The sequence below is a fragment of the Dermacentor andersoni genome, chromosome 5, assembly GCF_023375885.2.
Source record: "Dermacentor andersoni chromosome 5, qqDerAnde1_hic_scaffold, whole genome shotgun sequence".
NCBI classification, from domain to species: domain Eukaryota; kingdom Metazoa; phylum Arthropoda; class Arachnida; order Ixodida; family Ixodidae; genus Dermacentor; species Dermacentor andersoni.
This window is the reverse complement of record NC_092818.1, coordinates 11763430-11777296: the sequence shown is the minus strand read 5'-3', so window position 1 is coordinate 11777296 and position 13867 is coordinate 11763430. Positions and strand designations below refer to the sequence as shown.

The 13867-nt window shown below is 46.6% G+C and overlaps 1 protein-coding gene across 2 annotated transcripts in view; it reads left to right on the top strand.

Annotated features, from left to right (window-relative positions):
• The window catches only part of LOC126530117 (cytoplasmic aconitate hydratase), a 269805-nt gene that overhangs the window by 68014 nt on the left and 187924 nt on the right, over positions 1-13867 (top strand). For both annotated transcript variants that reach the window (XM_050177555.3, XM_050177556.3), the window contains one exon: positions 7662-7762. In XM_050177555.3, coding sequence (XP_050033512.1) covers positions 7662-7762 — 101 coding nt within the window. The remainder of the gene's footprint in view (positions 1-7661; positions 7763-13867) is intronic.

Genomic DNA, 13867 nt, shown 5'->3' with positions numbered 1-13867 from the left:
CTGAAAGCACTTACGATTGTCCCAGTGTATTCCTTGCAAAGTGTCGCTGCGCAACTGCCTTTTAGCTCGAGAGGAGGTTCCCAAACCAAATAGAGGTCTGATGCTGGGGCCGACATGTGCTGACGGTCGGTACGGGTAGACGCAGGCAATGCTGGGCGACAGGACGCGGATTGACGCGATGGTTCAAATGGTGAGAGCTGTGGTGAGTGAGTACTCGTGGTGACGTTGTGAGCAAGGACGGCTGCCCGCAACTCCGCATAGAAGTTGGGCCTGGGGGATGACATCCGGAGCCTGGAACGCAGCCGGAGCCTGAAACCTGGTTGAGAAGGAAATGGCTGTCCAGCTGGGTGAACCAGATGTCTGGCGTGTCGATGTAGAATACCCGGACGCCCTACAACCACGGGACACCGGCCAGACTGCGTGAGGCCACGTCACCTTCCTTGGTAGAGTCGGTGCACTGGTGCTGGCATGGCTGGGCTCGGCCGTCCAGTGTCACCAATTTGTAGGAAGGGCTGCGCGATGAGGTAGCTGCCGTAGCCATGATTTATTTAGGCTAGCCAGCCGTGGTACAGCGGGATCTCGGGAGCGGCCGACTCCGCAGCCGCTCACGCTGAGTGCACTAGCGTGTTCTATAATCACGCTACCTGCATGCGAGCCCTCTCCTCCTTCGCTGGCTTTGGAGGTGGTAGTCACGCTACTTCAACCTACTTATTACTTTGATGACTTTAATTACAGAAAGCTACTCTCAATCCAGTGACTTGATGGCCTCTTTGGCTTTGGCTGTGGTAGTCATGTTTGTTCACACTGGAGCACACTTCAATTGACTTGACGTAAATGCACGTGCATGTTTTGCTTTGGCACGCACTGACAATGTGTATATTAGGAGCCTGCATTCACATCAGAGCTGTGGTCACAAGCAACTGCCGTTATCATTCCTCTTCAGCAGAGCTAGCAGACGTTGTGCTTTCTGCCGTGTTACAGTGTACTAGAAGGGGGTCGTCGGCTTACTCGCCGGCGGAGGTTATGCGGTGTGGCGGCTCCACGAACGTCGACAGTGTGTGCTTCTCTGATAGGCTGAGCGGTGGCACTGGCGTCGGCTTCAATGGAACGTGGGAGCGGCGGTGCAGCGGCCTGTGCTACACTCGAACGCATAAGCACAAGTTGCTGAGCTATGTTGGTTTGCTGTGGACATTGTCGCGTGGGTTTTAAATGCCTAAGTATTTCTATGCCTACCCAATGAGAAACTTGTTCGTTACGTAAGACAACAGATGGCTCATACCCACGTAAGATAGAGGCTAAAGCACTCAGCAAAGTGAAGCAAACAGTCCATACATTCATTAAAATCGCCCATACAACACACGCAACAGCGTACGTTTCAATAAAGAACAAGCTCAAAACAAGCGTCTGAACCACCAATAAAGCATTGCTTACCCCCCTCAGCAAATGTAATGGTGGTTTTGCAACAGCTGTGCTAAATTAGCCCTAATTCAGCTTTACACCAAAGGTCGTGCGTTTGACTCCCACCAAAGGTAGAGGGTTTGAGTACCTTAATTGACTATATCTTAATTAAATGTGGCTAATTAACTTCAGCTTAATTAACATCAATGGTCACAGGTTTCAGTGCCATAATGAACTCTCTTAATTAAACTTGCCTTATCATGTTCGCTGTCAAAAATGATAAGTGAACAACCGATGAGGTTTGATAAGGGTTTATGCTGGTCGGATCAAGTTCCATAATGTCAATAATGATGCCGGGCTGTGTGGAGATGAGCAAGTGGCACAATTCTTACGCTTACTTAGACAACTACCAGTGGAGTTCCTGCGTGAAATTTTTTTTTCCTGCAGTGTCTTTTTCGCACAGTGTATGCACGAGATGAGTATGCTTTGCAGTGACTGAGCCATGCCATGACATCGACAAAACCTTATATTGCTGTACATCATCATTGTGATCATCATCAGCTGTCATCGACTGCACGACGAAGGCCTCTCCCTGTGATCTCCAATTGCCCCTGTCCTGCACCAACAGATTCCAAATAGCGTCGGCGAATTTCCTCATTTCATTGCCCCACCTAGTCTTCTGACTAGTTCCTCGACTGCGCTTCCCTTCTCTTGGTGCCTATTCTGTAACCCTAATGGTCATAAGCAAAACAAAAGTGTAACTGCATAATGATGATTAATAATAAATGCAGAAAGCTACTGTCACACGTGAAACAACTCAAGTGAAACACGGAAACATTTAAGCCATGCAATTTTGTTTTGGCTAAGCAGAGTAGATCGCCATAGCCACTGATCCACCACGGTGTGTGAAATGCAACTTGAACTCGCTGCTGAACACTTAATCACTTTACAGTGGTATTCTTTCAAAATACTATCGTAATTAATTTGGTGGAAATTAGTTGACTATTAATGGTGAAAATGAAAGCTAAGCCCCCCCCCCCCCCCGTCTGGCTCGCGAACCAGCATTTTTTTAGCTCGGCTAGGAAGTGTGCACGCACTGTTTCCTTTATGACTAATTCACTGGTGGACTACCTGACATAATCTTGATACAAAATCATTTTAATCATTTTAGGTTAGGTCGACATGACATGAAGCCGTATATTTGGTCACTGACCCTCTAATTCAACAAGATTGTTTTTTTAATTAATTCTTTTACGATTGCATAATAATTCGGAAAATTTTAAAGCTCCTTCCAGATAAGCAAAATCCATCAGCGACGGCTTGTCTGCTTAAAAAATCTAGCCCTCAGGATAGGCAGTGAATTTCCAAAGGATTGACGTCATCCTTTTCCACAAGGCACTGTTGTGGCAAATATCTTGTGGCCTAAACAAATAGTATAGTGCTTGCTAAGGATATGTAAAGAATGTCAAGTGTGACGAAATTAAAAACAAATAAGTGTGTGAACTGCTTCGAACTGAAATCGACAGCAGTGCAAGGAAAATGAAAGCTAGGGTCACCCTGCAAGCAAAGCTTCCGTTGAAGTTGTCTGTGACACCACCTCTGGGATGCAATGTGCGGGGATGCGCGACTCTCACGCCTCCCCTGAGATCTAGTTTTCCCGCATAGCTCGTCTCCTGCAGGGCGGCTTTGCCCGCCGCGTGGCCTAGCGCCCGCGGCGGTCGGAGTGGTTGAAGCGCAGTGCGAGAGATGGCGCTAGTGTTGCGCTGCGGCGGGGTCACTTAGGCACGGGAAAGAAAGGCGCTTGTCTCTTTCTCGGCGGGTCGGCGAACAGCGCCGGACGTACCGCGCGCGCGCGCCAGTCCATGATTCTGCGAGACCGTCTCGTGTGGCCGCCTCCGAACGTGCCACCATCCGCGTGACCATACACGCGAATGACCAGGCGTTGGGATCCAGCATGGGGCGAACATATTCGCTCGCCATGCGGTCGCGGTAAGTCGGACTTCTAGATTTGTCGCGCGCCCATCGGCATGTTTTGGGGATAGCAACTCGGCTAGCTGGCATTGAACTATGAAAGGTGCAATAAATGCCCTTGTGATTGTTTGCACTACTGTGTTGTCGTTCCTTTGTCCCAAGAGTACGGAGGAGAACCTCGTATCTTCCACAAATGCTAACAGTGTCAGAGGAGTGCCCACTGCCCTCTTCTAGTACACTGTAGCCATGTTGCTTGCCTGATCTTCGGCTTGGCTTGACTCGACTTGGTTGGCAGTGTCAACAAGTTAGTGATCCAAGGATCACATATTCTAAAGAAATTTAGCATATTGGAAAATGATTATTGGACAAAAGTGCGTTTGATGCTATTTTTGGCTCCCCCCGCCCATTTTTTACTATTGTCATTGTCATCATTTTCAAATGACATTAGTTTTTGCCATGTGACAGTGTGTGGTGACAGTGACATTAACCGCAGCAAATGTCATTAATTGGAAATGACATTAGATGTGCCATGTGACAGGGGTAAAAGCATTCTTTTATTCCATAAACAAGGGATTCCATTTTTAATTTGGCTTTGAAAATGATGCAAAAATGACATGTGGTCGCGCTTGGTGGCAAAATAGTGTCGACCAATCTGTGTACCATCATGTAATCAAGAACTCACACAGGGAGAGTTATTTTGCTTGGCTACATTAATGCAGTGGTGCTGAAGTGGGGCTCTGTGATGCCATTTTCTGGGGGTCTGCAAAACCCACTCCAGTAAAATAGGGAGAAAAAAAAACACTGCTTTCTTTTTCTTTCTTTCTTTTCTTTTTTCTGACGGACGTGGCCACCTCAAGCCTTGAGGCATTCTAGTTGGGGACTGTGGAAATGTTTCCCCTTCTCTGTAAGATGGCTGTAAAGCTTTTGTTTTACTTTTCTACTACATATTCATGCGGGTACGCTTCTTTCAGGCTTGCATACTTGAAAAGCAAATATAGAAACAGGTTGAATGTGGCTGCAGATATGCAACCTTGCTTAAGCGTGACCACACCACTTATTGACAAGCAGTCCAGATTTTTGATATTTTTTTTGTTTACAGATACTGCAGGCCCTTCTCGGGTCAATGCAGGAGTGGATACTTAGAATACAAACAAGAAAAGTAAATTTAAACTAATTACTTGACATGATTGCAAAAATATAATACATACAAACGTGGAAAAACATGGCAATACACTGGACATAGATGACATAAATGAATGCTCGAACAAGGAAATATCAACTCGGAGTGTACTCCACTATTGGACTCGAATTTCAACAAAAGTTGATATTACTAATACATTGAACAAATGATTCCAACGAGGCGGAGTTCACTACCTCCTCAGGTCACGTATTCCAATAATAAATTAGGAAATAAAGAGAACTTGTGACACTTTTGTTTGACAATTCCTTTCCGGGTAGCAAAAAAAAAAATCGCAGGGTCTCTTATGTTAACCCGAAGACGACTTGAAGGCGAAAACCCAAATGCCGATGCATTAAAGGGCCCCTCACCAGGTCACACAGCAAATTTCGTTTATACGCTGGAAGCTGTTACGTGCCTTTTAGTGAGTGTTCTACTGCAATTTTTCTAATTGTTCCATTAATAGCCTACACAGAAATATTTCAATGTCACAAACCCACGATTTCAGGAGGCGAGCGCCGCTGCCAAGAGAGACACTCTTGCCACTTGCCCCGCCTAACTTTCGCAGGTGAAATCCCTTCCCTGCGTTCTCCCATACCGAAGCTTGAGTATTACATGATACATATGTCACGGGCCCCGCACTCATTTTTTTTTTCCCTCTCAATTTATTGCTGCGCGGCACACTTCGGCGGACGATGTCAGACGCATGCTGTTGCATTGGTCTTATTTCGCGTAGCACACAATTTTGCGCATTGTGCACGAGAAAACCTATCTAGCGGTATAAGTCAGTGCTACAGGAATACTGAGGCAGGACAAGCGGATCACAGAGCATGTTCACGTGCTGGAACACCGTAGAAAATGACATACCGTAAAAACCCGCGTATAATAGGAATCTGCATATAGTACGAGGTGAAATTTGTGGGACTTGAAATGGAAAAAAAAAAAGTTTTATCCGCATATAATACGAGTTAAGAAAACTCGAGAAAAACATTTAGTATTTAATTTGCACTCCGCAATTCAATCACTGTCTTCCTCAGCTGCGCTCTCTTCGAACAGTTCTTTGTCGGACATATCTTCCCAGACGTACTCATCCTCTGTGCCATCGAGCATGTTCGAGATGCCACACTTCTTGAATGCGCGACGCACTAGGTCCTCTAGTATGCTGGCTCGTGCGTCCACAATCCACTTGCATAGCGTGGCTGGCGAAGCCCGCGTCAGCCGCCCAGTCGGCGTCCTTGCACGGCTTGGCTTGTTCACGCAAACATCTAAAGACTGCAGCTGAGACGTCATCACACCCAGGATAACACCGAGTTCAGTGCAGGATTCACGCAACAGCCTCTTCACTGAGTCCGCCAAATGGCAACCAAATGCGTACAGCACAAGGATGGATGGGAACAACAACAGTGCGCCAGGCCACCTACACCAGATGGACTTTATCCAGTCGAGCACAAGATTCTCATTCATCCAGCCTTTCTCATGGCATCTCATGACCACATTTTTTTGGCAGCTCCTCACCTTTAGGCACTGTCTTGCGCTTGAAGACGACATAGGGCGGAAGCTTGTGTCCATCGGCTGTGCACGACAACATGACAGTAACTCACGTTTTCTCGTTGCCAGTGGACCGGACATAAACTTGTTTAGAGCCCTTTTTGTGCACGGTGAGGGGTGATGGCACGTCCAGATAAACTGCCGTTTGGTCAGCATTGCCGATTTGCTCTAGCTGGAAGTTCTTGGACTTGCGCAGCGAAATAATGTGGGGCTGGAAATCCACAAGCAGCTCTTCGAACGATTCGGGCAGCTTTTGCGAAATGGAAGTTCGGCGGCATAAGGAAAAACCAGCACAGCGTATGTAGCGATAAATCCAGTGCTTGCTCACTTTAAAGGCGGAGCTCGGTAGCCCTTTTTCTCTTGCAAGCTCCTTAGCTTTTGCCTGCATAAGCTCCACGCTCACAGCTAGCTGCACGGCTTGCTGTTGGCGTACAAACTCTGTCAGGGCAAGTTCGATTTCCGCTGCACCTGAAAAGGGCTTCCTTCTGCCGACGCCATCCGCGAATGCTTTCCTCGTTTACCCCAAACTGCCTCCCGCCCACACTGTTGTCGATGTCCTGTGCGGCTAAAATAACTTTTCTCTTGAAAGCAGGCGAATACTGTTTTGTAGTCTGGACATCTTGGTCCTTCAATGCGGAATAAAAAAGATGCACTTCACGAAGCGTGGTTTGCACGTGTGCTGCCAAGCTGCACACTCAACAAGAAAGAAACGATGCTGTAGTCACACAGCAATAACGAAACCAAGCCGTGGCCACGCAGCAATAAGGAAGCCAAACCGTAGCCACGCAGCAATAACAAAGTCAAGCCATAGCCACATAGCAATAACGAAACCAAAACTTCTAGCCCAAATTACTGATTGAAATTTTCGTTTGGATCCGCACATAGGCAAAAATTTGGGACGCTAATATAATAGGAAAAAAAAAAAAAACCCTCGTTTTACTCGCGGGTTTTTACGGTAGTTTCAGCTTTTGCAACCGCGATTGCACGTGAGAACAGGCAAACGAAACGGAAGTGCATCTCTCTTCCTGTGGTGCAAAGCAAAACAAAAAACACGCAGACATTCCGTTTCTGTGTTTTATTATTTCTCTAAACTGCAATTCGTCTATTGGAGCAACAAATCACACAAATAACAGATGTTGCCTTGAATAATTCTCAAAATTAAATGTCACCACGAGCAATGTCACACTGCGGACACAACTACATAGGCCTAGGGACGCGACTATGTCACCGTCCAGCTTGGAGCACGGTCACCACAGGAGAAAGGGAAAATGGCATTCGGATTGAAATTTCAGACCTTTCTGCGGTGCGTAGCTATGCAATTCTTTGCAAACACGATCGTTAGCGCGCATTGCATGCTCTGCGCTTGTCAGCTCAATATGGCCAGGCCTGGTGAGGGGCTCTTTAACAACTATGTCTTCTCTAATGCTGCCGCATGCAGCATCAGGTTACGTCAATATGGGCACATGTCTGAAATTTCTTGCATGCACAAATTTTAGTTATTTTTTTTTTCTTTGAAAGTTGCACAGCCTATGTCTTAGTGCAGCTGCCATCCTTGTTCTTGCTCCAGGACGAGATGAGCAAACACTGCGTTATGCAGAGGCCTACCTGTTGGCCAACCAGATGCTTCGAAACTACTCGGATGCTTCCCAGGACCCTGTTTACTCACAGGTAAGTTCCGTGCCGTGTTGCCATTTGATATGAGTGTGCAAATATAGTACATATTTAGACTGAATCAAATACAAATCAAATAGTGCCAGAAGCAAATTGAAGTAATTAACAGTATTTTTCACAATTTGTATAACACAGTGTTCACATCTTAGTGCAGTCACACCTCATTACCACAAAATTACATAGTTATCTGAAATTCATTATAAGCATACATGCAGGTATTGGTGAAAAGAAGAGAAAAGCTCTCGATCAGTTCTATTTAGGAAACACTAAGAGGAGTGGCTCCAATGGGTCTCCTGCGAATTTCGATAACCCATGAGCTTCTTGCCGAGTTCACATGGGGCACAAAAACTACAATATATTTGTATTTACTTGATTCTAAGCAACCCCCTTTTTTTCATGACCACAATACCCAAAGGGCCATTCTTAGATTCGAAAAATCTAAAATTAACCCCCCCCCCCCCCTCGCATTCTTGTCGCAGCGATATCTCCACGAGATGGGCACGACCAATAACATTTTATTTGGCGAACATTCGAAAGAAAAATACCTAGGTGCAGACAGTAAACCGACCACTTGTGTCTGATACTTAGTCACTCTCACTGTCACTCGAATCCGCCACTCTCAGTATCCTACAGTAGGTCGTCTTCCATTCCATCGAAGTGGTTTGTAATTGAACGCTTCTTAAGTGACTTGGCCACAATGTCGACTTAGACTCGCTTCCACGCGTCCGAAATCCACCTTGTGATGGTTGACGGGGGACCCTTTCTGCAGCTTTCCTGTCGGCATCTTCTTCTGGTTAGGGTTCTGCACCCACTCTTCGTACTTCTGTCGAAGATTAGCTTTAAAAGGTTTGTTGACTGAAACATTGACGGCTTTCAGTACTGGCATCATGCCACCTGGAATCACAACCAAGTTGCATTTGCTATTCTGACGCTTCGGGGTAAGATGGCCACAAAATGGGTCCAGCAGAAGCATAGACCACGTACCTGCAGGTCTGCCGAGCAATGCTCCTGGGCACTGCTGCCACAAGGCTTGAATCTACTCTAATATCAGCTCGGCTGTCATCCACCCTTTTTGCTTGACTCTTATGACGGACATATTTAGGAAAACATTCGTATTTGGTATGTGTTTCCCTTTGAGGATGATGTATGGTGGAAGCTTTCGGCTGTCAGCTGTTATGTACAGCATCACTGTGACACGCTGCTTCTCGTACCCTGTCGCTTTCATCTTCACTTCTCGGGCTCCTACTTCATTAACTGTGCACGCCCTTGGCATGTTGAAAGTCAAAATACACCGGTGTCTCATTGGCATTGCTGATCTGGCCGAGCTCGTAGCTGTGTTCCCTGAGCTTCTGCACATACTGCTGAAAAGTGGAAAGTTTTTTTTTGAAATCGGCTGGCGGCTTCTGGCATATTGTTGTCCGGCATCTCAAAGAAAATCCATTTCTTATCATACGTTCCACCCAGCCCCGCCCTGCGCAGAACACCGTGCGGGAAGTCAGCATTCTTGTTGCGATCTCCTTCGCTTTCATCTGGTTTGCATTGGCAGGGACAGTGAAGCCCCTGCTGCATCGTTTGCTGCAAACAAACTTGCAGACTTCTTCAATTTGCAAATGTCGGCCCTTGTGCGGTCCCATGAACTTCCTATGTGTTGCGGCGCTTTCGTTAATCTGGTCCCTCTGCTTCCTCCTCCTGATAATGCAGGCGTGATGCACACCGAATTCTGAAGTGGCACTGTGGTTGCCACTATCTCGGCAAACACAATTACAGTTTGCTTGAACTTCAAGCTGTAGGCAGCCCTCCTCAAGTTCATTCCGACTTCCGTTAGGCCTGTCAAGCGACTCACACCAAACAAAGCAATGTGTGTACGCAATGCCCGTGAAATCTGCCGAGCGCCACTGATACCAGGCCCACGTAACAATATGCTTATGGAGTTATGGGGTCGCCTTAGGACATTTTTTGGCGTACTGTGCTGCCATCTGTCGTGTAGTGTCGGCTCCAACGGCTGTGGCTTGGCAACAGAGTGAGCAAGTGTGCTTCGCGGACTCGGCTATGTGCTCTTCTTTGCAAAAAAGGTGGTGCTTAGATATGCATGCAAACTTTTCTCCAATTTTATTTGTGGAAGTATGGGGGTGCTCAGAATTGTGAAAATATGATGCATACATGCACTCTGTACTGCCGTGATTACACAACTGTGCAATCAGTCGGTGTCATTGTGCAGGATTAGATTGTTGACTTGCCGACTGTGTTTCTATGAAACCAAGCTGCTGGCCGAAACACGCATGCCGGCAACGGACTTTTCAGACATGGAGGGTACTACACGTGGATCCGTACTTTGCTACTACGGCTGTTAGTCTAGCACATGTAACTGATTTCACGTCTGATCAGTGATAAGGTCTACAAGTGCGAACATGTTGGTGGTGAGCTTCTCACGGTGGCTTGTTACCAGCCAGTCCACCAGCTGCACTGCTTAGTGCACTAGGCTTAACCAGCAGCACTGCTCCATTGGGAGTCTGCAACGAAAGTTACAGTTTCGTGCCCAGTCGACATGGCGGCAACTTTGTTCAAGGCTGTCATGTTTGCAGCAATGCACGCATGCTTCGTGCTCAAACCACTATGAGGCATACGAAATTTCGATTATTGCTATTAGTACGTGGTGTTGCCACAGGAATTGTGCTGGTCCGAAAAATCAGGCGTCTGAAAATTGTGTGGCAATGTATTTGACATTTTTGCTACCAGAATAGTCTGAGGCACAGACAAACAAAATAGGCTTCCCTACAACCAATACCGGGTCGGAACCCACGTTTTGAATTTCGTTATAGCAGGAGAATACGCCATTGAATTTAAGCATGACCAACAAAATTTTATATTTGCTTAATTATGTCTGCTAAGGGTGTGCGAATATTCGAAACTTCCGAATAACTAATCAAATAGTGTACTATTTGATTCAAAGACCGAATCGAATAGTCACTAGTCATAAACGCAAATATTTTTTGAATATTTCAAACCATCAACTACGCCCAAATAACCATAAAATTGGTGCAGAAGTATGGTAAATGGTAAATTTTCACCCCTGTGGGTATATTAAAGATAAAAAGCATAAGAACCTGCGTAGTGAAGCAGGCTACATCACTACAGGCCATACATCGATGATCCTCACTCTCTGAAGAGCCCTGTGCATGTGAGGAAACTCCTTGTTTGCTCCTAATGCTCCATTTGTGCTTTTAATAAACAACGCATCATAAAGTACTATGTAACGGCAGCAACTTGTTAACTTTAAGAATACCGGGATATGAACATCATTTTATTATAATTGCGATACTGGCTGTTGATTTTTCAAAACCTCTTCGAAGGGAGTTTGATTCACTTATGGCACTATTTGATTCATATTCGATTTGGTCTTAAAGATCACTATTTGCACACCCCTAATATCCGATAATTCATCACCAGCTACCTAATTTGATTTTTCAGTTACAGTAAGTCCTCTTTATAATGAAGCTGCTTTACTGTACAGTTGAACCCGGCTATATCGAACTCGCAAGAAAACGCCTATCAGTTCGATATAGAACATAATTCAATATAAGCCTGCTAAATAATTAGATTTCATAAAAGCACGTACCATTTTTAAAATCACTTTATTAATGAAACTAGTTTAGTTTCGCACGAAATAGTCCTGCACTTTCTTCTGCTTGGGCAATTTCGCTGCCTGTGACGCATGCAATTCTCCACATTGTCCAAGGAGTCCGAGCAGCTGAGGCCGCAACCTTCCGCATTTGTGCAGAATCACTGGACTAGTGCGAGCGCACCAATCATTTCGGAGGGTGTGGACAAAAGACCGTCGATGCTTTCCTCATTGTGCCCACTTTCACTTGTGCTCGGTACGATGTTGGCAATGTAGTCTTCGTTTTTGGGCTCTCCCGTGGTCGCGACACCATCATTTGCACTCACAAACTCGTCCACCATTGATTCGTCAACAGCTTCCGGAAATTCTGACACTCGCTCCAAACTTAGGCAACACTGGCAACGGCTTCGTCGCATTCATCAGAATTTACAGTCATCACCGAGCATGCGTAAGCCGGCACGGCTGAAGCAATTTCAGATGAACCATTCATACACGGCCATGCATACCGTATTTACACGATTGTAAGTCGACTCGAATGTAAGTCAACCCCCCCATATCGCGTGACAGGAAAAAAGAGAGAGAGAGCATACCCGAGGGCACATTCGATAACAAAAATGTATTAGTAGCTGACATGGTCACTGGACTACTCGTCTTTACTAGTGCTGCCATCGTCATCGTTGCTACGGTCCCACAGTGGGTCGTCGTCCAGCGAAATTTCACATTTGGCAAACGACCGCACCACGACATCTTGGGGAACAGCAGCCCACGCCCAATGCACCCAACTACATGCAGCCGTCAGGGAGGCTCTTTTGACAGGTCCGGTTGGCGTAATTTCGCGGTCTTCTGCCGCCAGTCACTCGTACTCACGGCGGAGCAGGTCCTTAAAAGGCGAAGATCTAGGCTTATTTCACGACCATGTCGCACTTCACTGGCAGGAACCGATCGCGCATTTCAGCGACATACACCGCAAGCTTAGCCTACAGCTCCGGAAAGCGTCCAGACTTTAGCACGTGGGAAATTCCTCACTTGCCGTCACAGGTGAAAATTTCGCTTCGATGCAGTCGTTACTCTCGCACCACCTATTCAGAAACATCAAACTTGTGGGCCGCTGCGCAGTGATTTGTTTCTTCGGCGTAAAGGATGGCAGCCCTCTTGAACGCTGCTGTGAAAGAGTGCCGAACGATCAGTGGGCCTGGAGCACTCATGACGACTGAGGAAGCATAGAAGTAGCACGTAGCCGGCAGTCAAGTGGAATGCATCAAACCAATGCCTTTCGTCAAACTATAGAGAAAGCTTAGCGCAACAGGCAAAGAGAAACTCGCTAGCGGTATCTGCTCTTTCATGAATTACCGATACTCCCCGCAAGCGCCGCCGTTCTGAGGGTGCCACCGCGAATGGGAAAAGCTGCGCTGCCATCAATTATGGACACCCTCTCATGAGTGTTGTGTGCACTGTAAAACTCTCAAAATGTTGAAAAACCCTTCCGAAAAGTGGACAGACACGCGGGATAGTGAAAAGCTACGGGTAGGGCCATAGAGCAAACATAAAATTGTAACTATGTTGTAGCTCCCGCTAGTCTCGATTTTTTGGCTGTGCCATGTTTCGGTTTCGATTGTAAGTCGACCCCCCCTTCAGATTTTCAAATTTAAAGAAAGTGCTCGACTTACAATCGTGTAAATAACGGTACGCGTCGGGCGCCACGGGCACCGGGTCGCGAGTTTGGCTGCTTTAGCCCTAATCTGCCCCTTATTGTTCAAGATCGTGCAGAGAGTGGTCCTCAGAATCTTGCACGCTGCGGGGACATTCGACTTCTCATCGCGATCGACCCAATTTATGATTTCAAGCTTCACAAGGAAAGGTGAATTCTGCCGCTTCATCACGGCAACACTGCGAGAAAAGGCCCACAAGGCGCACAGACGATGCACCAGAAAAGCAGCGAGACAACTCGCACTTGCGCCATCTTATATGGCGAGGGTACAAGAGCCTCTGATTGGCGTTCTGAGCAAGCACCGCGGGCTGGTCAAGATAATTTTTTGCAGGGGGGTGTCGACGGCTCGCCTGAGGCAACGTGGCATTAGCGCGGTCACGGTAGGGAGAACGGTTGGATGGAACCGCACCGCCGGGTTTTCTCGCTGCCGTGAGGGAAAGCCAACTTCTGGGGCACTTTTCCACCGCTTGACGTTCAATATATTGGGAGTCGCTGATACTTTTGTTCGATGTAAGCATAATTTTTGCTATATATACTAATTGTAACTTTACCGTGTCCAGAAATTGTTCGATATATAGAATAATCCGATGTAAACGGGTTCGATATAGTTGGGTTCGACTGTAATTATCGCTTTATTCAAAATGTCCCCCAATACCGACCCATATGCTTGCATTTTAAACTGATTTACTTGAAGCGTACCGATAAGCTGCTCCATTTAGAGTAAACTGGCAAGGGGCATGTGCACGCTCATGGCCTCTCTCTCACTCTCTCCGTC